Source organism: Gracilinanus agilis, chromosome 5, assembly GCF_016433145.1.
Source record: "Gracilinanus agilis isolate LMUSP501 chromosome 5, AgileGrace, whole genome shotgun sequence".
In the NCBI taxonomy this organism is placed as follows: domain Eukaryota; kingdom Metazoa; phylum Chordata; class Mammalia; order Didelphimorphia; family Didelphidae; genus Gracilinanus; species Gracilinanus agilis.
The window spans coordinates 292473353-292498360 of NC_058134.1; the positions used below are offsets into that span (position 1 = coordinate 292473353).

The window sequence follows — 25008 nt, forward strand, 5'->3', positions numbered from 1 at the left end:
CCGGAACCGGAACTCCCCCCTTTCTCGGCCCCTCTCCCTCGCCCCCCGCCCCCGCCCCCCTCGGCCCGATCTCCGGGGCTTGCCCGGGCCCGGGACGGAGAGGTTTCGCGAGGCCGCGAGCTAGAGGGGGCGGCGGGAAGAGCGAGGCGGGCGGCCCCCTCCCTCTAGCCTCCTAGCCGCTGGAGGAGAAACCAGCGAGAAGAGGCGGCGGGGGAGAGAGGCCCCGAACTGCGCCCCCTGCAGGCCGGAGGGCGCCCGTGGCTGGAGCCGTCCAGGCATGAATGCCGGAGCCTGGGGCAGCTCTAGTCACTTCTCAAAAAGCTTTGGTTCTCGTTCTGGGAAGGACACGAACTCCCTTTGTGCAGAGAAGGAAACTGAGGCTCGCCAGGCTATCGCGTCTTCTTATCTTCAAGCAGCCCTGGGGAAGCCTGCGCTGGCATTCCCCCGTTTTATAGAAGAGGAAACTAAGGCATACAGGTGAAGAGAGGCCTACGGTCGCCTCATTCCCCGTACTCTGCTTGGCCTAGATCGAAGACTGGTTTCCTTCGAGGCCATGAAAGATCCTCCATGCCAGACTGTATTAATTCTGGCAGGACCTTGGTGAGGGGAAAGTGCTTTAGAGAACTGATGGAGAAATCCAGCGATGCCCAAGGGCACTCTGCCAATAAATGGGCCACTTGGAATATGAATTGCATCTCTTTGGTATCCCAACTTGGTGTTTTTTCAAAGACCAGTCAGGCATCTCACCAGCAGCTGACCTTTGGCTCTGCTGCCTCTCCAGCTTTGCCATAGCCTCCACTTCTCCCAATAGAGCACTAGTCTTTGAGTCACAAAGACCCATTCAGAATGGGGCCTCCAACACTTTCTGGGCACCCTAAGCGGATCACTTGGTTTCCATTGAAATGAAGAGATTGATTTTTAAAAAACAGTATAAAGTTCATGTAGATACTGATATTTAACCTAGACCCACACTACTTCAAGTAGAGCCTTTCTTGGGGAATCTCCCACCTCCTCCCTCCTGACGCACTGGTGCCAAACCCAGTTAGTGTTCTAAGTTCCGAGCCCAGTGTCAGGTGGTATTCAACACATACAATGAATGAACAATTAATAACAAACACTGAGGGGAGATGTTTGAAACCCATTTTATTAGACCAGAGGAGTGTCTCACTCACAATCCTGCTTGCTGCTACCATTGCTGCTTACAGTATAATTCCTCCTGTTTCCCAATAGGCAGTTTGGTTCTCTGTCCAAGTGAAAACCAGGAACCAGATGTTTATGGACTCCCAGCAACATCTTCCTCCCCACCTCTTACCTATCCCCCTACCAATGGGCTGGAGAGAACCAGTATTTCCTGGAATTAGAGGCCTCACCCTCATCATCAGAGACTGGGTTGGCCAGGGCCTTCCCCCAGGGAACTCTTATGGAAGAGGGCTTTAGGATATGTCTGGAGCATCTGAGATAATCTAAATAGGATGAACCGAAAGAGCAAACTTCTTTTCATTCTACATCTCAGGGGGAGGATGGGGAGATGGTATAACAACAGGAGTTCTCAACTCTTAGTCCTCTCTCATTATCAAGTCCAGCCTTGCTCCTCAAATCTGAACATTGGAGATATAGGCTTGGACCCCAGGTAAGAAAAGAGAGGATGGGTAGTCCATATGGGGGAGATTTGGGCCCTAGCCAATAAAATCTTGGGGATGAGGGCCTTAAATACTATCTCCCAGCCACCTATATTTTTCTCAGCGGCTACTCTTCGAAGCTGCTGCGGTGTGTGTTTCTCACCCTTTACACTGTCTCTGATGCCTTAACTCCGTGCTCCAAGTACTCCATCACCTATAACTCTCCTTGGCTTGAGGCCAGGAGGAAATCTCCATCCTCTGAGCTAGCTGACAATTCTCTGTGCTCACCCCTTCCCCCAAGAGGAAAATGCCCGCCAGAACAGGAATAATGGGACTGATAAGAAGGAAGGAAGAAGCCTTAAGGCTATAGGGAGGGCAGAGAGTGCCTCAAGCATGGGAAGGTTGGGTTGGAGGGAAGGGAGGGCAGGGCAGAAAGAGGCAGAGCTTGTGATTCACAGCTTCCTTTATGTCCAAGACAGTGAGAGAGTTACAATGCATACGTCGTCTCCTTGTGCTTCTCAGGGGGATGTTTGTACACAGTACAGACACTGGAGGAGAGAGTCCAACACTTTATACAGGTGAAGGCATTCAGAGGGATTGGTAGTGGGGTGGTCAGAGAGAGACACAGAAGGAGATTTGGGAGAAAGTAGGGATGAGACTCAGACACACAGGGGATGGGGATGGACAGAGACAAACGGGGGGGGGGGGCTTAAGGAAGGGAGTATATACAGAGTTATAGCAATATAGAGTCTGTATCATATAGAAATAGAAAATGCAGATGAAGTCATAGAAAGAAACAAATGGAGTAGAGAGGACAAAGATTTGGGGAAGTTCCATAAGAAAATTTATGGATGTGGTCCCATGGAAGGGACCCCTGGAGGGAGGAACTGGGGGTTAGGAGAGAAATAGGTACCAGTTCCCCTCTCCCTGAGTTGGGAATCAAGTGCCTACATCTTTTACATGGGATGAGGATGAGGGATCCCATTCAAAAGTTTTTAATTTGAGGATAGGACCAGGGCATGTTGTTATGAAACTTGTTTACTAAGGACTTATGCCTTGTCCTGCCCCAAGTCCCTTGGGAAACACTATCCAGACATTGACCTCTGTGGGGCACCCAGTAAGTTTAAGGAAGGGAGGAGGGCCAGGGGCCTCGGTTCCTGCCCTAGTGATTTACAATTGGAGGGGGGAAAACACTGTACTTAAAGGATCTCTTAAGGCTAGGGAAGCCCTCCTCCCCCATTAGCCCTCCCTCCTAAGGTACATTCTCTGTCTGGGGCCCAATTCAAGACCCCTAAGGATCCTTTCCACTCATGTCCTCCTTGCTGGGAGAGAGCTTCAGTGAAGCAGGATGAGGATTGATTTTCAAACAGACAGGTCAGGCTAGGAGCAGGGGGAGGCAGCATGGGGCAGAAAGGGACAGCCTGGGGTCCCTTGCCCCTTTTCTTTTTAGTTTATTTCTGTTGTTATTTGTTTTGTTAAAAATAAAAATGTATGGGTATGGACGGCAAGGGAGTAGAGAAGAGCTCTGGACTCAGGACCCCCTTCTACCAGTTCTAGGAGGGAAAGTCTTTGAAGGGAGTTAGGAGCTGCCCTTGGAGTTGGGGGAAAGGGGCATTGGTAAGCCCCAGGGCAGGTGAGCAGCTTGATTTCCCATGTTTTCCTTGTTCTCCTCTTCCCTCCCAGGCCTTTGGTATGATGACTGGCAGGGCTCAGCAGGTAAAGTCCTCAAAAGTCCCTCGGGTCGGATGGTGAGGTAGGATGTTGGCGGCATATGTCATCCCAGCAGGATGGCCCCGGAGGCTCTCACAGGGATTCTGAGGAAGAGGAAGAAAGCCAGGAAAGATAACTAAGAAGGCAAACAGAGGGCCAGAGGGTGTTGGGATAAGAAATATATTAGACATGGGTTGGTGAAGAGGAAATTAGGCATGGCAAAGGAAAATTAGGTGTAAGTTTTGACTTCCCTCTCCTTCACCCTCTATATCCAACCAAACAATTGAATCTTAATGTTCTTTCAAAAAAATGTTGTTGTTTTTTTAAAGAGAGTCCATTACTATGACTATCCCAATCATAATTCTGTAACTTATTCCTAGATTACCACAGCAGTTTCTGAGATATTCTCCCTGGTATCTGCCCTTCTAATTAATTCTACATCTTCATATATAAGGTCATCCAAGGCAGATATTAATTTTTGTCCTTGTATTCCTACCACCCATCACAATTCCTTGCACATAGTAAATGCCTGTGCATTGTTAGAGTCAAAACAGTGAATAATTTTAGGGAAGCACTGGGGATAGTACTATCTTTGGGGTCACCTGGAAAGAGGGATAGATAATGTTGGGATCTTAATGGGACCGATGGGGAAGAGAGAAGGAAAGAGAATAGAGATTTTTGGTGTGTGTTGCGAAGGAAGAGAAAGAGAGGACATCTATTTGGGGTCTCTCACATGGCGCTTGACATCATCCAGGCTGAGGGCTACACCCTTGTCTGCACTGTTCCTTTTAGACTCCTTCTGGCACCTGCCCCGACGGCACAGCTTGTGCTTAATCACCTGGATGGAAGAGAGAAGACCTGCAGTGGGGCTGGGGCACTAGTCAGAACCATCCAACCTGAATTCCCCAAACATATTCCCCTCTACCAAGTCCCCCTCCCAATTTCTAGTATTCCCATGTCCATCTCTTCTCCCATCTGTTGTTCCCTTCTCACCTCATAAGCATAGTCGAAGAGCTCCAGAACAGTCAGGATACTTGCGCCAATGAACAATCCCATCTGACCCCCAATGTCACCTAAATAGGGAGGCCACCGGGCCCATAGAGTCCATGGCAAAGCAGTGGGATAAGGCATAGGGTTACTGGAGTTGGGCAGAGTGGGTTGAATCAGGAAGCTATCAATGGAATTGGAAAGGGGTCCATGGAGTTGGGGGTGTTGGTTAAAGAGTCCAAAGGAGTTGAGAAAGACAAATTTTGCTGGAGGTGGGGCAACTAAGAGCATGCAAGTTCAAAATAATATTCAAGTCAACTTATGCCCTTTTCTCAGCAAAAAAAAAAAAAAAAAAAAAAGCTCCCAGGTAACACCTATTTCACCTCATGAGAACAGGTACCTTCTTAGCTTGCCCTTACTTAGCTCATAATAACAAACAACCTACATTCTACTCAGCATATTAGGAGAATAAAGATTAGAACTATTTGAGAAAGTTTGTCAACACCTAACTTAGCATACAATCAGTGGGGACTGGGAGATAGCACTAAGGTCCAGGAGAGGCCAGTGAGGATGGATAAGATCATGGAACTGGTTTGAACTCCTTACTTAAGGTCTAGGGAATTAGACTAGCCTTGGGTGACAGACCAGGTGACAATAACCCCAGTAGCTCACCCAGGAGTCCTGCAATCTCATAGGCTTTTTTTTGTTCAATGGTCTCATAGTTCAAGACTTCAAAAAAGATGTCCAGCACCAGGATGTTCTCTCTGCAGTGGAGAAGGTGGAGGGAAAGTTGTGGAGAGGAATGACAGGGAGAAGGAAATGAAGGATTAGCATAAATATCCTTCCTGTTTTCCTGCTTTTTCCAACCTGGCCCTCCCTCCACATCTTAACTTTCCAACTTCCCACCTCTCAGATGACCATTCTTGTGAGCAATCAGTTTCCTCCTCCTCTAGCAGCAGATGGAGAAATCTGATATTTCAGCCCCATTCTCCAAAGAAGCCCCTTTCTGAATGCCTTAGGCACTACACAATGGTCTATCTTCAGACCCTACATCTATCTCTCACACCCAGTTCCAGTCCCAGCCAAGATTCTTACCCAATATACTGCTCTGACTTGTTGAACTTTTTGGCCAGATACTTGGCTGAGGCTTTGCTGGGAATCTTGACCATGGACAGTTCCTTCCCATAGCGAGTCAGGTTACAGGGCATATCACACACACAATAATCCTGGTCCTTCTCCACCAAGAAATCTGGGATAGGGGCCCAGGGGACAGGAGGAAGTGGAGTGAACAGGGGCTGATCAGGACACCAGACACCACTGATCACATTCAAGGAACAATGTTCTCACCATTCCCCAAACAAACAAAAACATGCACAAGCGATTTGATGGCTCTCTGAACAAATCTAAGACTGGAGCAAAATTTGTCTTTAGTTCCTCATCATTCCTTTATGTGCCTCCTCCTCTAGGCCACCCTTCTCCATTACCCTAATTCTAAAGTACCCTGTCCTGTTCTTCCACCCTGAATCCTGACATATTTTACATACATTTACCAGTCTTGTGTCTCATCCCCTTAGGGACCAAGTTGTCAGCTAATTTGATAAATGCAAACACCTTCTAATAAGAGAGAAAAGGGGAGAGGAGTTCTCCTGGCTCAAGACAGATGCATTTTCATAGGGATCTCAATTTTATTCTCTAAGTCTTCATTACCCTGATGTTTGGGATTTCAAACCAGAAAATAGGGGGATAGGAGAACTTAATAAGGAAATATAGGGGGTCAGTGGACCTGAAATTAGTTTTGCCTTCAAATAAGGGTAAATCTTGCTCCCCAGCTTTCTTTTCAAGAACTTTTTCCTTTGGGACTGCAGTGGAGATCTAAGGCTTCTCCTAGGACATTGTTTGAGAATGAAGGATTTGGAAAAAAAGTGACTAGGGGAGGGAAGAACAGAACCATAGTTCTTAGCAGTGGGGGTGAGCTCACCCAGAGCAGGGTCTGCACACTCCTTATATTGCTCAGGTGTGCAGTATGGAGCATCACCTACAAAGGAGAGAAATTGGGGAAGGGGGAGAAAAGGGAAGAACAAGTGAGAGAAGGAAGATAGGAGACTCTTCCTACACAATCTCAAGCAGTCCACAACCTTGTTCCCTTCCCTTTCTTTCCCTCATACTAAGCAGAATTGGAAGGGTGCCAGAGGATAGTCAAATGGGAATGGAGACAGATAAACAAATGGGGACAGGAGTGAAGGGGAAGAACCATGTGGTACCTCTGTAGATCTAGGATGGAGATTATTGGGGAAGAAATATAAACCACAGAGCTCAGTTAGTGGGGAAAACATATTTGTTCAGTAATTAAATGTATCATTCAGGAATGAGGGTTATCATTGAATAAGGGAATGGAGAATACTCAGGAGATAGTTGTGTGCAGGACCAATTGGGAAGCAGATTATAGCAAACTAGAGGGACTCTATGGGTCAGAGAAAAGTTATAGGGCTTCAGGAAGTAGTTGTAGAAGTTAAGAGATAGTCAGTAGGGAAAAAAACCTTCAGGTCCTTCTAGGTGCAGTCAGTACTTGTGGGGAGGGGAAACTGGGGCTAGGGACAGACCTGGCATGTGCACCATGCGGCAGTTGCAATTCTCCACTAGATAACGAGTTTCACAGTCAATGCGACAGGCTGTGATACTGTAGGAATCGAAGAAATCTGAGTCCATGGTAACAGCTTTACAAGTACCCCAGGGTGGAGGCAGATAGATGAGCTGTAGGGAAAGTGGGAAAACCAGGACTAATGGGGGGTAAGAGGGGAAATCACCCCAGAGGCCCCTAACTAATGTTGATAAGGATTCAGAATTCTAGTATTTTACCTCCCCTTGGTAATCTCCCTAAACCCTGGATCTTTCTTTACAAAATTTTCATTGCTTTCATGATTAGCTTCCATTGGCTCCAATTCATCCCCTTTGCCTCCTTTGCTTCCCACTTTCCTCCAATCAGATTTCTACTCTTTTCCCAGTTTCTAGTTCTAATTCTTTCCCACATACCAGGTCCCAACCACTAGACTTTTTTCTAACTTATAGCTTACCCGTTGTTCCTGGCAAGCCACAAAGGTCTGGAACCCGGGAGCCACGCCAAAGCCTAGCTGGTCAATAAAAGGTGGCTCATCCTGACTGTGGATCTGTACCTTGATCCCAGCCTCAAAGGAAGTTTCATCTGTAATAGTAATGTTGGGAAGAGAGCTTAGAAAAGGGAGGGTTCACATCTTCTGATGTGACTTTCTAACATAGCTTGCCCCCATCCTTTGTTATCCTGGAAATCATCATGGCTGATACTTTGAGACTAGAAGTATTGAGGCTAGAATGCTTATATGGGAGAGAGGTGGAAGGAAAATATGGCTACTTAGATGGAGTAGGGGTTAAGACTCTCAAGGTTCCACTGGAGTAAATGAACTATTGGGTTTAAAAAGACCCCCTACTTATTATCCTCATCTTCTTTTACTCATCTCATCTCATCTCTATCTCATCCATATCTCATCCATCTCTCTCTCTCTCTCTCTGTCTGTCTCTCTGTCTCTGTCTGTCTCTCTGTCTCTCTGTCTCTGTCTCTGTCTCTGTCTCTGTCTCTGTCTCTGTCTCTGTCTCTCTCTCTCTCTCTCTCTCTCTCTCTCTCTCTCTCTCTCTCTCTCTCTCTGTCTCCCCCTGCCTGCCTATCTGTCCCAAGGCCCCTGAGAGCAGATGGCAGGCAGCCTGAGAGAAGATGGGAGTTATTTATAGAGCTGAGTGGCGGCTCCTGATAGAAAATGATGGCTGGTTACCTTGGAGAGGAATTGAGCCAGGATGGGGAGAGAAGAAAGAAAGAAGGGACAGACAGGCAGGCAGACAGACATTGGGAGTCAAAGAAAAAAAGATTCAAAAAAATATACAAAGTAAAAAGGAAGTTCCCTACTCTAGATGAACAGGGAAGAGGACAGGGACATTGGGAAATGTCCACTGAGGGCTGAGACCTGGGAAAGGAGTAATATTCAGGGCTTAGATTTGGGGGAATAAAGTGCTATGATGAAGGATGGCTAGGAAAATGGTACCCTGAATAGTGATGATAGTGGCAGTTGAATGCCCATACCTGTCTCCCCCCAGACTGGCAGGTACTCATCCTGTTGGATATCCAGCATTATTTCTAGCCCGTTGCCTGTCCCACCCTTCATAGTCTTGAGTAGTGGCCGCCCATCCTGGCCCGAATTGAATGTGTAGCATTTTCCATAGCGTGTAAAGACCTAGTGGGAGGCAAAGAGACAAAGCCTGAGCCTGAGAATCTTCCCCTCTGGAACCTTCTTGTCCTTCAATACTAAAACAAATTACCCAGATTTTGCCCAGACTCCTGAACTAGCCCTCTTACCAAGAGCTTGAACTTTTAGCCCTATACCCACAGGAAAGAATATACCCTGCCCCTGCAATGTGACACCAACATTCCATCTGGAATATGGGTCTCCTCAAGTCTCAATCCATCAGTCTCAGATCACGTCCCTCTCATACCCCTATAATCCTGTTTCTCTTGGCCAATAGCTAAACTTTTTGGTTTTCTATTATTAGTTCCTTAATCAATTTATCAATTATAGCACAAAGTTTATCACCTAATCCCTTTCCATATCGTCATATTCATTACTGTCCTTTGGGCAGAAGGGGCCCAATCAGTAGGCACATTCACCAGGTCCTATATCATTATGCCAGTCACAACTGACAAGCAAAGCTATTAATGAGTTTGACCCAGATCCTTGACCTCCCCGGTGGAGAGAGGTGCTCCATCAGTCCGATGTAACTTCCTTCATTTTTCTGGTTCCCTTCTTACAGAAAGAGGCAGGGACAGAAAAAGATTTGAGATGTTGAGCTTAGTCTAGGTGAATATTCCCTTTCCATAACTGGTACCTAGGCTCTTCTTTGCTATCTCCTGGAGTATTAAGAACCACTAACCAAGGAACACTTGAAAAAGTATTTCCATAGAGAGCCCAGAAGAAATCTCTGCTTACAAATAAAAAGGCCCTCAACTTAACAGTTGGCCCTCTCAGTGTTTATCCCATAGCCCACATGATTCATTCTTTTTGATCCTCTCAGAAGAGAGGAAGCACCATCTGGTGGATAGAGAGTTGGAGAAAATATTCTTGGATTTCAAGTCCTAAAGAGCTGGGTTCAAACCTCACCTCTTGACATTTACTAGCTGTGTGACCATAGGTATTTACTTAGTTTCCCCAAGTCTTACTTTCCTCATCTATAAAATGGCACTAATACTTACCTTACAGGTTGTTGTAGGGACCAAATGAGTAATGTATGGAAAATATCTTACACACTTTAAGCACTATATAAATGTGCGTAATTATTAAATCTATCTCACAGCACTAATTAAGAATAATCATTTTTCACAAACTGGGAGTATGTGGGTGTGGCCACGGGTACTATCACCTTTGAAAAGTATAGCATCCCAAAGGAAATTATAGAATTAATATAGACCAAGGGTTCTTAATGTGTGTGTGTGTGTGTGTGTGTGTGTGTGTGTGTGTGTGTGTGTGTGTGAGAGAGAGAGAGAGAGAGAGAGAGAGAGAGAAGAGAGGGAGAGGGAGAGAGAGAGAGAGAGAAAGAGGGAGAGAGAGAGAGAGAGAGATAGAGAGAGAGAGAGAGAGATCTCCACACTTTTGCCAGTTTAGTGAAGTCTCCTCAGAATGATGTTTTTAAATGCATAAAACAAAATACACAGGATTACAAAAGAAACCAATTAATACTCAAATACAGTCATTGAGTTACATATATTTTTAAAAAGTTAATGGACTCTAGAATTACGAACCCCATATAGAGAGATAGCTCAGGAAAAAAGAAACAATGAGTATAGTTGGGTCAGAGATAAGAAGAAGAAAATCATTATTTCTTTGCTGATTCCTAATTCCCACCCTCAGAAGAATCTGGGGTCCCAGAATCCAGTAAGCCATGAGACATGACTGCTAATCCTCTCCACAACTAGGAAAAATACTCTTTCCCCTCCATTTTGAGGACAAAGTCCAGATAGCATAGCCATTTGTCTGGGACTCCCCAATTCTCTTCTCTTAAACCAAAATCAAAGCTTTGGATTTTTTGACCTCCCATCCAGAGTCACAGGGAGCATGGAGTCAGATGATTGTCAGGAAGGTATTGCTAAGGCACAAGGTGTATTGGAAAGAACAATAGCTCCTGGTTTACTTGTTTCACTTGTTGTGTGACCTTAAGTATGACACTTCCCTTCCCTAGGCCTCAGTTTCTTCATCTGAAGAATGTGGGAGCAGAGACAAGACAAGGAAGTCAAAGAAAGAAACTAAGGTGTGGTATATACCAAAACATTCAACACTCTTTGTGGTAGCAAGGAACTTAGAAACAAAAGGGGCACCCATCGTTCATCGAGAAACTCCTAAAAAACTGACCTTGCTATATGTATATAAAACCATCTTCCTGTATTGTAAGAAATGACAAATAAGAAGCCAGAGAAATGGGGAGATTTGTACGGACTGATGTAGTTCAAAATGAGCAGATCCAAAAAGAGATCAATACATATAATAATTGTAACCACGTAAAGGAGTTGAACTCTGCGCAATAGAAAAGCCAATGAAGTTCCCAGGGAAGAGATAATGGATCACTCCTCCTCTCTTACAACAGAGAGGTGGGTGACTACCAGGACAGAATAGTGTATATAGTTTCTGTATTAGATGTTTCCCTTGGTGACAAGGAAGTATTCATTTTGGAGCAAGTAATGGGAAATAAATATGGTTTAAGGATAAATGGCATCAATAAAACATTTTTAATTAAAAAATAAGAACTAGATGATTTCTAAGAATATTTCCACTTTTTTTATCTTATGATTCTGGTAAAAGTCTCATATATATATATAAATTTTTTCATTAATTCATTCAAGATTTGAATATTTAATGTTCTACAGAGGATTTCAAGGAAGTAGAAGGTGTAGTATCTGTTGCTATTAGGGGAAATAATGGGACTAAGAAGGGATGGGGGATGTGGCGGGAGATCTGAGTTGTGAATCTGGAGCCCAGATGACATAAACTTTAGGACATCCTGCTCTGAGATACTGCTGCCACCTCGTGGTTCCAGAGGAGAAATTTCAGCTTATTAGTGGGCACTGCCAACCTTTCTCCCCAAAGCTTCTCTTCTCTACTCCTAATGTTTCTTTCCATCTCTCTAGGATCTTTGGGGAATTCTTTTGGGCTCAGGAGCTCAATAATTCCATTTTTCCCAGGTCCCTATGCTTTTCTGATGTGACATAGTCTGTCCATTCCCAATTCCTGCTCCAATGAGGATCCTGACAAGATTTTGAAGCTAGACTTTAGAGAAATTGAACAGTACTATTTGTGCCCAACCTGCAGTCTTCCTGTGACCACGGCAGAGCCTTCTGAGCTTGTAGTGGTCTGATCAGCCACAGCTGGATACACCGTACATCAACGCCAACGTCGTGATGTAATTTTGGTCTTCTTTAAGTATGAGGGACAATGACAACAAAAACTTGGAGGATGGGTGGCAGGGTACCCTCTGACCATACACTGTACAGACTTTGGAGCTGTTAGGCAATATTGGAGCTGGGAGTGAGAACCCAGGAACCACAATGATTCCCAGTTCCTAATACTAACTCCCCTTTCTCCAAGGATTCTGAATAGCTGCAGATGGATGGAAGCCAGGCATGGGAAGATCATATCCCATTACTGCTCACATATATACTCTTGACCTTGTGAGGCAAAGGAATGCACCCCCCCACACACACACCCATACACATACACACACACACACATACACACAACTGGGGAGAAAAGATAGAAGTTTGGAAAAGTGTTGGGACAGGAAGGGAAGAATATACCTCTATATAGGCCTAGTCTTGATGCCATGAGAGGTAACTAATTGTCTGCCAGATCCTCCCCCTACCTCTATCTTGTAATGGACAATGGCAGAATCTTCTTTCCTATTCCTCTGTCCTTCAAATTCCTGAGTATTGACCAAACCTCATAGGATCCCAACCTTAGATCTTCTCTTTTCTCCTTCTTTTAAGCCTTCTTTTGTTCCCTTCTCAGATCTCTACTTCCAAGTCCTATTCCAAAGCCCCTGAAACAGATCTATCACTTAGAGATGGACTAGAGGTGGGGATAAAGTTTGCAAAGGCCCTTTAAAAAATCAAAACCAACCTTTTTCTTGGGGGAGTTTTGTTAGACAGACCAGATGCCACCTGGAGTAGAAGCCACAGGGAAGATGCTAATGCCCCTTGAGGTAATGGGCAGGCAGGCCCCATGCTCTCTGGATTATGGGGGATGAAGAGGGATAACCTTGACTCACCACGGAAAAGTTGTGGGGGCCACAAGGGCCCCCTCGATAGGAGCAGTAGAGCAGCATGTCCTCCAGCCGGTGGCAGGAGCGATTGTAGAAACGATGCAAGTTGAAAGGCTCCCCAGAAAAGGCATCAGGGCCTGGTGGAGCAAGGGGTACACCAGGGTCTTCCCCATCCTCCAGCCCAAGCAGTGGAGCCAGGTAGAGAAGGTCAGGATAGCTGAGCTGGGACAGCCGCACAGCATTAGTGTTGCAAAGGGTGACAGCTGGAAAGGCTAGCTCAGAAGTGGTCACCTCATCCAGTAACGTCACATGTGGGTAGCTTCTGTAATAGGTCACCCGATCCCCAACCTGGTACAGAAAGGTACCCAGTGCCAGGGCAAAGGCCACAGCCCATAACAACTGGCGTGGCCCTAAGCCTCCTGATACAAAAACATGGCTGGCACCATGGAGGGTGCAGCTATTGGCAAAAGCCACCAAGTCCATTGCTAAACCTTTCTCTTCCTCCTTTGCCTCTTCCTCTTCCTCCTCCTCCTCCTCTTCCTCTTCTGACTCAGATTCAGACTCTTCTTGCTGCTGATGATTGGGACCCCAGCTGTCCCTTACAGACCCTGGGTCCTCACCGGAGGAGAAGGACACGGAGCAGAAAATCTGGATGGGCATCTTTGGGAGATCAAGGGAGGGAGATGGAAGGATGATATCGCTGGGACTAAAAGGACGGAAGGAGGAAAGGGAAGGAGCAAGAAGAGAAGGGGGTAAGATGCCCAGGTCTGGGCTGGCTGGCAATGGTAGCCAGCCGAGTCCCAAAGCAGTCCAGCTCTCTGTGCCTGAGCCCTAAGTGTGGCATGTAAAGGAAGAAGAGGGAGGGAACATGGGGCGGAGCTGGGGTAGAGGCAGAGTGGTTCAGTCATCTCTGCTGCTAAATAATTGATGGCCTGTAAGAAGGAGGAGGTGGTGCTGATAGAAAAGGAAAACCCTCTCCTGACCTCCCAGCTTCAGCTGGGGACTCTAATCCTCCTCCCAGATGAGGAATCCTTTAGGATTACAATTGTTTAAATTAGTGACCAGTGCTCCTTATTTCTACCTCCCCCATGAAATACCAATGGCAGGGGCTGGTCCGATAATCATCCATATCTTTGCATTAGCCACAGAAGCTCTCTCTCAGCAAGTCCCTCCCCCACCCTCAAATACCACTACTTCAGGTTCTGATTTATATCACTCCCCAACCCCATTCCAGCCTTTTCCTCCATTCTCTTCCCAATCTAGTCCCTCTTGAGACTATGGTGCCTAAGATCCTTTTAAATCATGGCACCTAACTTCTTTCTATAGCTAGGAAGCTAACCCATCCATCTTCCTATAACTCCTCTCTTATTTCTCGAATTGCTCTAGTCCTTTCTACTAGATACTTAACTCCATTCCCCATGGAGTTCCCCATCCCATAACAAATTCAGTTGATTCCTCCTACCCTTTCCCCACCCCTCCTTTCCTTCTGTGGCTTTTAGGGCAGCCCAAAGATCCATTAGCAGAAGTCTTTCAGTGACCACAGACTCATTTGTAGCCATTTCCCAGCATGGGGAGGGGTGATATAACCCCTCAATCAACTAAGAAGCTTCCTGGCTGCTCTTCCATCCCTCTTTGCCTCCTGCTTTGACCCTCCCTTTACCCCCCTCCCCCATACTCCTATTGCCTTTCAGACATCAGTTCTAGAAATCTTATCCTAACCTGTGGGGCCAAGGTCAGGATGGGAGATCTAAGAACCAAGGCTGTTTTACTCAGGGTTCCTAAGTGCTGGCCTTCTATTCCATCATTTAGCCCCTTCCTCAGTCTCTTCAAGCATTCAGCCTCTCAAGACCCTAGACCAACAAGCTTTCCCCTTCCAGGAGGCTCTTGGGTCCTATGACTCTTCAACCCATTCTCTTCTAATCCTTTGGCCCCCTAGTCCCTCAGAGGGGCTCTGGTTACTTCATGCCAGTGGGGAGGAACTTGAGCTGTCAAACCTAGACTCCATTGCTGGCACAGTGATGAAGGGGGAGGGGAGAGGTGGGGGGAGAGAGAGAGAGAGAGAGAGAGAGAGAGAGAGAGAGAGAGAGAGAGAGAGAGAGAGAGAGAGAAGAGAAGAGAAGAGAAAGTAGGGTTAATTCTTGCTCTGCTATGTCAAAGCAAGAAGAGATAAATGTTAGAAGAAGCCCTGGTTCTGTTCTACCTAATAAGTAGTCCTGTTGTTTATATCATAGCTCCAATCTGGGCTCTTCTCTTCCCTCTGCTCCTCCATCATTCCTTTGTAACCCTTTATTTTTTCCAGCTGCATTCACAATATTGCTAGAATATTGAAAGGAAGATGGAATGGTTGGGACAAATAGGAAGCAAACTCCTAGGGCTTCTCAGTGTTGGATGATGGCTGGGAAACCAAGATGCCTGGGTTCTATCATAGAGAATGTGAGCCTCTTTCCTTGCCTAGAAGAAGGGCATAATGGAGAAGGGGAAAAATGTATTGAAGTGGAGATGCAACAAGAAATGTATGACGCAGAGAGATACCCAGAAATGCAGAGAGAAATCAACACATGGAGACAGAGGTAGAAAGAGATACAAGGAACTAGAGAAAGAAACATGGGAAGTCACAGACGCCAAAAAATAAAAAGAGCTACAAAAGCAGAAGCAAGAAACAGTAAGAAAAAAGTTCCTGGGGAGAGAGATCTCCCATGCCTAAGGAATTTCTGTTGTCCTTCTAGGCTCTACATGATACTGCACAATAATTAAGGAATGGTACAGACATTTTCTGAGAATGTTGTGTTTTCCCAACTTGAATATAAGCTCCTTGAGGGCAGCCATAGTCTTTTCCCTTGTGCCTCCTTCTCTCCCATTCCAGTGCTCTGTATACCAAAAGATACCTATCTAGGGCTGGGAGTGGGGGGTGGAGGAACACAGCAAGTGCTTATGTTCTCTGTGGCCTCTAGAGGGCACTCCCAGCCCCAGCCCCAGCCACTCCTGCTTGCTGGTTTCCAGAGTGAGGTTGGGAGAGTTTAGCCCTGGGATTTTATTGTTAGAAGTCAGGACAGGAGGAATATACATATGACAAGGAGGAGGGGAAGCAGGGTTCTTGCATATGTGTACACACTCATACACACACAGGCACTCTCTTTCTCCCCACTCTTACTCTCCCCTGTACATACTAACCTTCTCCATCCAACCAAAGACATATAGCCCTCTTCCTGCATCCTCCCAACATCTGTGGGCAGAGACCCACAACACACACCCACACTCACAGAATCCAAGAACAGAGTGCAGAGACACTGAACCCCTCGGCACCCTTTCCCACTATCCACCCTGCTTTTTTTGCCTTTTCTTCCTCTTTTCTCTTGCTGCCCTCTCCAGTCTTTAATGGATTCCTTCCTCCTAGACCCACCTCCATCTCCTTCTGCCAGTGACCTTCTATGGCTGGACAGCTCTGAACTCTTCTGGGCTTAACAGCAATTCCCATCTGTCCCAGCCTCTCAGGGACACAGGCTTCTGAGGAAGAGCTATGAATGGATGGATGGACCATTGGTGAAGGAAGAGTTGTACACACTCACTTGAATACACACCCACAGACCCATGTAGAGAGCACACACAAAGACATACCAAGAGTACAAGCAGAGTGAGGCACTCATGAATACACACATTGAACTTCAATAATGCTCTTTAACACAAACTCCTCAAAATCCCCTTTCTTGGCCTGGGAGTCTTGCCACCTTGGGTGACTTTCCACCCAGAACTTCTCTCTCTAGAGTGAACACCTTTCGATGTCTCTGCTTCGTTCCATCTTCCTATTTTTGAGCCATAGAATATAGGCAGCTCTGAGGATAGGCTATATGTCCCTGACACACATTAGTCCATGTATACAGACTTGCTTTTCCACAGTTACATACAAAGAGGAGCTCTCTACCTCCTCAACCCCCCATTGTTGCAACCCATATTGCACTATAGTGCGACAGAGAAGTGGCTAAAGTGCAGTAGTTCTATTTACAAGAACAACTGATTCACAACAGAATTACAGTTAGAAGACACCTAAGGGATCGTTTTAGTTTAACACCCTGTCCTATGGACTAATTTCTCTTACAGAATTCCTGAAAGGAGGTCTGCCAGCCCTTATTTAACAATTTTCATTGATGGAGAACTCACTACCTTAATTCCATTTTTAGCTACCTGCATTAGGAAATTCTTCCTTACATTAAGATGAAATCTGCTTGCACCATCATCCACATACCTCCGCAGTCACACACACACACAAGCATACTGTCACCTAGACACACACTCTCTTAGTTACACACAAGTGGACAGTTATTTTAAAATGTACATGCTTATACACAGAGAAGTGTGCTTACACATACATCCACCATAACACAGACACACAGAGTTTTGTGTGTGGTATAGAGGAAAAAGCCTGCTTTTGGAGAAAGTATAGTTGAAAGCTTGTTTATGTGCATAATTGTGAATGGAGCTATACCATAATGGATGAACACTATAGAGCAGGGGTTCCCAAACTTTTTTGGCCTACTGCCCCCTTTCAAGAAAAAATATGACTTAGCGCCCCCTGTCCCATACTATCACCGCCCCTTACAGTTATTCACTGCCCACAAATGCACCTGTGGCCATCACCGGCTCCCTGGATCGCTGCAGCACCCACTTTGGGAATCACTGCTATAGGGAGATAGCCTTCAGTTAAATAAATCCCAGCTCATATTCTAGTGCTGCCACTTATAAACCCAAGTCATCACAGGCAAGTCATTTAACGTCTCTGGGCCTCAGTTTCCCCATCTGTAAAATGAGCGGTTTGGACTAGATCATTCCCTTCCAGCTCCTGAGTCTATGATCCTCCTTTATGCATAGAGGTATAGTCCCTGTGACACATAGAGACATGCATAAATGTTCATATACCTTCCCCCAACATCCCCTTGTCCTATATGCAGAGGTTCACTTATATGCATAGTCTCTCCTCAGATTGGGCACATCCTGGTGATGATCAAGAAGCAATATGAAGCCCTGTGGCAGCCAGGTAATTCTCCAGATGATAGCAACATGACCCCCAACTTGGCAAGATCATTTCTGAAGCTGATACCTTGGCAGTCAAAATATATTGAGTACATAGCTAGATGCATGGTCACTCATTAAGTACCACATTTATCTGGCTACAAGGCTCATCATCCAGGAAGGATACACCAATGGCTTGGAAAAGTTTATGTTTAAAGACCTTGATGGATCTTAAAGAAATGGGTCATACTTTTTAACTCATTTCCTAGAGAGTAGCTTCAGAGAAAGAAAAGGAGATCAGGGGAGCGAATGCTTAAAAGGGATGGCATGGGGGGGACATGTTATTGCATAGTAAAGATGAAGTTTAGCTTGGTACATATCATCAGGACTTGGTGGCGGCTGGCTTTCAGTTGATGAGCCTCCTAGAACTTAGCTAGGCTGCTCTTCTGACCATAGTCTGCCAGGCCCATACTCAAAGCCTTTCCAGCTCAGAAATCACTTTCAGGCCTTTTGCTCTGCAGGCATGGTTTGGAAGGATCACCTCTCTGCCATGCTAAAACACTAGAGGATTTAGTGAAAGAGTCTTTGAAATGGGAAAGAGAGCCAAGCTGTAGTAGGTAGAAGGGCCCAAATCTTGGGAATGGAAGAAGGTCATGAGACATGAATGTAAGTACTGCATTTCCATCACATACATCTTTAAAGAGATGGCCAGATTGTATAGACAGGCCCCTTGCACACCCTGATAAGTATTCCTTGCTTGCTCTTCTCTCTTCTGTCAGTGGCTCCAATAAGAGGGGGAAGTTCAGAACCTTGGCAATGAATATTACAAGAGGAATCCAATCGGGAAGTAGCTGGGACCATAGTGAGAAATAGTGGAAAACAGAGTAGGGGGATGAGACATGAAAAATATACAGGGAGAGAGGTAAGCAGTTGAGAATAGAACCCAGGAATTCTTACGCCCAGCTTCATCCTCTACTCATCCCTAATCTCATTCAGGCCAGTGAAGAATGAGGTGGGATAGAGTAATTCAGGGGTAACCAAAGTTTAATGTGGTACTTCCCCAACCTTAGGGAGTCCTGACCCAAAGGAGCTAGAAAATGCTCAGGAAAAGGAGTGAGATACATCCAAAATTCCAAGCACTTGTTCTAAGTGCTTTACAAATATTATCTCTCTTGATCTTTTTGGTATATATGTCTATATGGAGAGGGAGAGGGGGAGGGGACAGGGAGACAGGGGGAGAGAAGAAAAGGGGGAAGGGGAGAGAGAGGGAGGGAGAGGAGGGAGAGAGAGGGAAAAGAAAGAGAGGGAGAGAGTCCATTCTCAGCTGATATTAGGGAAAGGGAGAAGAGGGAGGGTATAGGCAATTGTATGAGGCTGAAGGGTCCCAACTACTATACTATAGGGATTTACTGAAGAGATGAATTAAGATGGGGCTGCAGGTTTCAGGGGGTGATAGAGCAAAAGCAGAGATAATTGAGAAAAATCACCTTGAGGGGGCAGCTGGGTAGCTCAGTGGATTGAGAGTCAGGCCTAGAGACGGGAGGTCCTAGGTTCAAATCTGGCCTCAGACACTTCCCAGCTGTGTGACCCTGGGCAAGTCACTTGACCCCCATTGCCTACCCTTACCAATCTTCCACCAAGGAACTAATACACAGAAGTTAAGGGTTTAAAAAAAAATCACCTTGACATCACTAGATATTTGAGTCTCTCCTTCCCAAGATTTGGCTTCCAGTCCTGCTATTTCACCTTTCTCTCTACACTCCATTCTCAGGATTTAGGTCCTTCCACTCATCCTTAGCCCTTAGCTCTCTTCCCCCAAACTCTCTCCCCAGTGCTTAGCATAAAATTCCCCTCTCCTAGAATCATGGACCTTTGAAAATATTTGCAGGGGAATCATTTCAGGAGCCTTAGAAGCAAACCCTATCTACATGTGGAAAATCCCCAGGCACTCCATTAGGCTCTGCTATACCTCTTTCCCCCACTAAGCCCTTACTTAGCCCATTGCTGTAGCCTTGTCCATCTAAGTCAAGTCTTTCAAGGACAGATAACCCTGGACCCAGGCTAGGACAGCAAGAGAGGCCCATGATTCAAAGCAGCTCCTCCCCCCAGTTGCTTCCTGGCTCCTGCCCCCAGAGGCACTTAGTTACTTATATCAATTCCCTATTACTTTAGCCAACAGTTGTCTGGAGATCAATTAGCTTAGAGCAGCCACTTAGCAGACTGCAGCCTGGGAAGTAGAAAACTGAACAGAGAAGGGGGAAAAGATCCTGTCCTCAGATCTCCTTGTTTCCCAGAAGTGCTGCTCCTTAGCCCCAAACCTTCCCTCCTCCCGCCTCAATGAGGGACAGCTCAGGATCCCTAAGGTGGATCACTTGTCCTTTCCAGACAGTGAAGTTCAGCCACTCCTGGCAGTCTCTGAGAGAAGCTGGGCTGCCAGTTCCCCTCCCGTGCTGGCCTTGCAGGCACAAATGTGGCTACATGCATTCTTCCTCCTCAGCTGAAGCCTGAGCTCTAGATAGGCACTGTTAACCCACTTCTCGCTCCTGCAGCTGTTTGGAATTCTGTTTCTTCTCCTTTTCTGGCTCTCTCTACCCACCCCAGTTCTACTGGGGAGCAACAGATCCCTGCTATGAGCCCCACAGAACAGGCATCTACCACTGCAGCCCAGGCCCTTAGACAAGCCCAGCTTGAGCTCTCTAACTAGGCACTGGGGAAGAGCAGGGAGCGAGAGAAGAGAACAGTGGCTGTAGGTGTGTGGAGGGAAGGGCCTCAAGGTGGGGCTTGCCCCTAGGTCAAGGACCACTTTAAACCCTGGCTACCCCTGACCTCCTCTATCCTAGCTCCTTCTTCACTGGCCTCAATGCTTTTCTCTCTCTCTTTTTTTTAACCCCCTTTTTTTGTGTCTAAGCTCTTCCCTTTCACAATTCCTCTCTGTCCTTCTAGCTTTTTTCTGGCCCAAGGTCTCTTGAGGGGTCCCTGTCCTCCTCCTGCCATACCTCTAGTGAAAGGTTCTGAACCCAGCTTTGGCAGAGGAGGGGTGAAGGCTGGGAGGAAGGGAAGGGCATCTGGACAAACTGGGCACTTATTTATCCCCCCCCCCCATTCCAGTGTTGTTCAGCATTCCATCCACATCAGCCTCTCCCACTGCCAGGGACAAATAAGGTGCAGCTGGGCGCTGAGGCCCTGGCTGCAGCTGCTCCCACCCACCCCCCCCCCCAAACCCCCTCCCCCAGCATCACCATGCAGCTGCTGCTCCACAATACCCTTTCCCTCACTCCATGCCCCTTCTCTGCCCAAGGCCCCAGCCCCTCACCCAGGGCAAGGGTAGTCCCGGAGGCAGGGAACACAAACCCTGTTGCCCTGGCAACTGAGGGCCCAGCCTGTAAGGAAGGGAGGTCAGGAGAATATGTGGACTTGGAGTTTGGCTTTTGAGTTCACCTTTGGGAGAACTGGGAATGGAAAGTTGAGAATGAAATCAGTGAGATTTCAAGGCAGTCACAGGAAGGAATGTTTCGTTGGACCCTTGCCTTTACCTCCACCTTGCCTGCCCCTTGGGATTTCCCAGCCCCAAATTCCTCCCTAGATCTGCTGAGTCTTTTTGAATTCATCCACTCTCCCAAGCTAGTTCATTTTCTACCTAACATTATCACAGAAAAAGGGCTGGCACCCAACTGTCCTGGGGTTCATGAATCCATGTCTTAGAAATCAAGGGAACAGGCATTGATATGCATCTGGAATTCTGCAACCTCCATCCTCTGGCTGAATTAGAGCAAAGGAGTGAGGAGAGCTCTGGGAAGCTGAGGATATCTGTTCCTAGTTGGGAGCTTTGAGAGGTGGCCCAGTGGACAGACCATTGGAATTAGAGTTAGGAAGATCTGAGTTTAAGTCAAACCTCAGATACTTCTTAGTTGTGTGACTTTAGGCTTCATTTTGGCTGTTTGCCTCAGTAACTTTCTCTGTAAAATGGGGGCAATAATACCTTCTACGTTCCAAGGTTATGGTGAGCAAAAAAAAAAAGAGAGATAATATTTGTAAAATGCTTAGAGCACACAGTAGGCACTTTAAAAATGTTTTTTCCTCCCTTCCCTTAAAATATTCCTCCCAGGGATACAGTAGCCTGAAGGAACCATTCCCTCTAAGATCTCACCCTGGAGACAAATATTTCCTACAAAGGGAGAGGTCAGATTTTTTCACACATAAACTTCTCCCCATGATATTTTGTACTCAGTGGGAATACAGAAAGAGCAAAGTAGGGTGAGATCAAGTAAAGAATAGATGGAAGAGAATAATCCTGTGTGCCAGGAAGATCAGAGGGAACCAAGAAAGAAAGGAAGAGGCCTTCATATGGGAGGGGATACCATGGAGTCATCTTTTGAGATACTTCTGGACAGAATATGTATTTATGTATGTGTGGTGTGTGGATAAGCTAGGGAATTAGAGAACTCTAATGTTGGGCTACCCTGTTTCAGAGTTCCAAGGCAGGTTTCCAGAAGGAAGCTTCTGGTGATATACTTTGTGTTTTGAGTATTTGGGACAATCCAAAAGGAGAGAAGAAAAGATGCTGGGAGTCCAAGTCCTCCATCTTTTCAATTCCACTTTAGGTGTCAAGAAAACCTTAACTTTCCATGAGACCTTCAAACTAGGTAGTGCTGCTCTATATTCCATTTTATCCCAGGAAGCCTTCTTTGGGTCTACACCCTGAGTCTATTTGCCCCACTTATGCCCCTGGAGTCAGAGCCAGAATCTTGTTGCAAAAAAAGAAGCTCTGAGCTCCCCTGAACATTTATATTTTGTTATACCTGCTCAGAATTTTCCTCTGATTATATGAACTCATCATATGGCAGCATTCCCACTTTCATAGACTAATTATTTCTCAGTATTATCATTTAAAAACCTCATTGGACCAACTGAAACTCAACATTGTTTCTTATACATTTTTTTTTAACCCTTGTACTTCGGTGTATTGTCTCATAGGTGGAAGATTGGTAAGGGTGGGCAATGGGGGTCAAGTGACTTGCCCAGGGTCACACAGCTGGGAAGTGTCTGAGGCTGGATTTGAACCTAGGACCTTCTGTCTCTAGGCCTGACTCTCACTCCACTGAGCTACCCAGCTGCCCTTCTTATACATTTTTGCATCTCATCTTGATGCTTTAATACTTATCCAAATAATACCAACCCATCATCCCTCCAAATCCTCTCAAACAAGTCATAGCCTTTTCCTCTGGTGCCTTCTGTCTACAAATGTCCAAGGAGGGCCCTCTCTTTGCCCCACATATCCAATGATTCAGTCTTGAGAATATAGGTAGACAAGCCTGAATGCTTGTGCCCTTTAGATAGTAGAAAGAAAACTGGACTTTGGAATCAAAAGACCTAAATTCAAGCTCTAACTACATCATTTACTACCTATACATTTTGTGCAAGTCACTCACTTCCTCCAAGTCTCTTTTCTTATTTGCAAAAATGGAGGTGAAACTCCTGAAAGACTTATGAGAAAGAATGCTAACCACATTGAGAGAAAGAACTATATGACATCACTTATCACATGTATATATGGGGATGTGATTGGGGTTTAGACTTTTAAAAATCACTCTATAGCAAAAAGGAATAATATGGAAATGGGTATCAAATGACAACATTTGTACAACCAGTGGAATTGCTTGTCGACTCTGGGAGCAGGGAGGAAAGAGGGGAGGGAAAGAAAATTAATTATGTAAACATGGAAAAAGATTTTAAAATAAATTTTTTTAAATGGAGGTGAAAATAGTTAATTACACCATCTGCCTCATAGGATTGTTGTGAGACCAAAGGAGATCATATATGTGAGGTACTTTATAAATTTATATGTGTTAAGTTGGTTTTGTTTTGGGTTCGGATCTGTGATTTCATCTGTGTGTTGGGGGCTTCCTCCACAAAAGAAGATTGGCAACCCACCTAAATCTTACGTTTTTAGGGAATTGCCTGGGGAACTGATTTAATTTCTGTGGTTACACAACTTTTTATGCCTAATTCTCTAACCACCAAACCACTCTGTCTCTCAAATGTAAATTTCTGTTTTTAGATCGGGGTAGTGGATGTCCAAAAAAGAGACAAGAAAGTTTAGCCTCAGACAAATTCCATAATCCCCATATGGTTAGAAAAGGAACACACATCTTTGCTCCTTCTCACTGGAAAGAGCTTTAGGGGATCAGCAATGCCTCGCACAGCATTACTGGGACTGAGATAAGGAGCAAGGCTGAGACTTGTCTGAAATAATGAAGAGTGAAATGAGTAGAACCAAGAGAATATTGTATATAGCAATAGCAATATTGTTTGAAGAATAATTGTGTATGTCCTCCTCCGGAGAAAGAGCTGATAAGTAGAAGTATGCATGGACTAGTTTTACATATATACATATGTGTATATATTACACACACATATGTATACATGTATATGTGTGTGTTTTTATTTTATTTTATTTTTTTATTTTTTAAACCCTTAACTTCTGTGTATTGACTTATAGGTGGAAGAGTGGTAAGGGTGGGCAATGGGGGTCAAGTGACTTGCCCAGGGTCACACAGCTGGGAAGTGTCTGAGGCCGGATTTGAATCTAGGACCTCCCGTCTCTAGGCCTGGCTCTCAATCCACTGAGCTACCCAGCTGCCCCAATATGTGTGTGTTTTTAATATAAATCTATATCTATATCTTTGTCAAGTGGTAGCCTTCTCTATTGTGTGGTGGGGAGGAAGGGAGGGAGACAGCTCAGAACTTAAAATGTAACCAAAAAAAAAAAGAAATAAAATTTAAAAAAAGGAGCAAGGCAGAGTGAGATAATTCTCAAACTGCTGGCTCTTTGCCCCCTCCCCCCCCAAAAAGGAAGAAAAAAACACCATTTTCCATTGTATATTTTCTTATTTATACATGTTCTTTGGATTTGGTAGGTCTGGAGAGAAGATCAAAGCTAAAGAGCATTGATGGTGGGGCAGAAGTGCCAGGGAAAAGACAGAAGATCCAAGAAGAGTTGAGTCAACAAGGGTGTTTCAGGGTGGACTTGATTTAAGAAAAAGAATCCCCTCATCTGCCAGTGGAGTCAGTGACTCCAGCATCAGCATTATGTTCCAATGAACAGGACACTGGGCTGGGATTCAGATGACTAGGATTTCCTATCCTGGATTTTGCCATTAGTTGCATGTTTGACTTTAGTCAATTTGTGTTATTTTCAAATCTTCCTCCTTGGAGACAGTTTGGTGTAGTGGATAGAGCACTGGACTCAGAGACCAGGAAGACCCCAGGTTTAATCCTGTCTCACACACTTACAGAATCCTTGTTAAGTCACTTCACCTTTCTCAGCCTTGGTTTTTTCGTCTGTAAAATGGTGATAATAGTA

General features: G+C 45.5%; 1 protein-coding gene across 2 annotated transcripts in view; it reads right to left on the reverse strand.

Moving 5' to 3' along the window:
* Nucleotides 1-3127: 3127 nt before the first annotated feature.
* The window catches only part of ASIC1 (acid sensing ion channel subunit 1), a 32515-nt gene continuing 10634 nt past the window's right edge, over nucleotides 3128-25008 (reverse strand). Inside the window, exons 1-10 of one of the 2 annotated variants that reach the window (XM_044678078.1) lie at nucleotides 12648-13301; nucleotides 8422-8572; nucleotides 7388-7515; nucleotides 6917-7067; nucleotides 6295-6351; nucleotides 5412-5565; nucleotides 4989-5080; nucleotides 4323-4402; nucleotides 4063-4167; nucleotides 3128-3433 (exon numbers count right to left, since the gene is read on the reverse strand). In XM_044678078.1, the coding sequence (XP_044534013.1) occupies nucleotides 3329-3433; nucleotides 4063-4167; nucleotides 4323-4402; nucleotides 4989-5080; nucleotides 5412-5565; nucleotides 6295-6351; nucleotides 6917-7067; nucleotides 7388-7515; nucleotides 8422-8572; nucleotides 12648-13301 (1677 nt within the window). In that variant the 3' untranslated portion in view covers nucleotides 3128-3328. Of the gene's footprint in view, nucleotides 3434-4062; nucleotides 4168-4322; nucleotides 4403-4988; nucleotides 5081-5411; nucleotides 5566-6294; nucleotides 6352-6916; nucleotides 7068-7387; nucleotides 7516-8421; nucleotides 8573-12647; nucleotides 13302-25008 lie in introns of those variants that run through there. The other variant, XM_044678079.1, reaches the window with a different exon arrangement.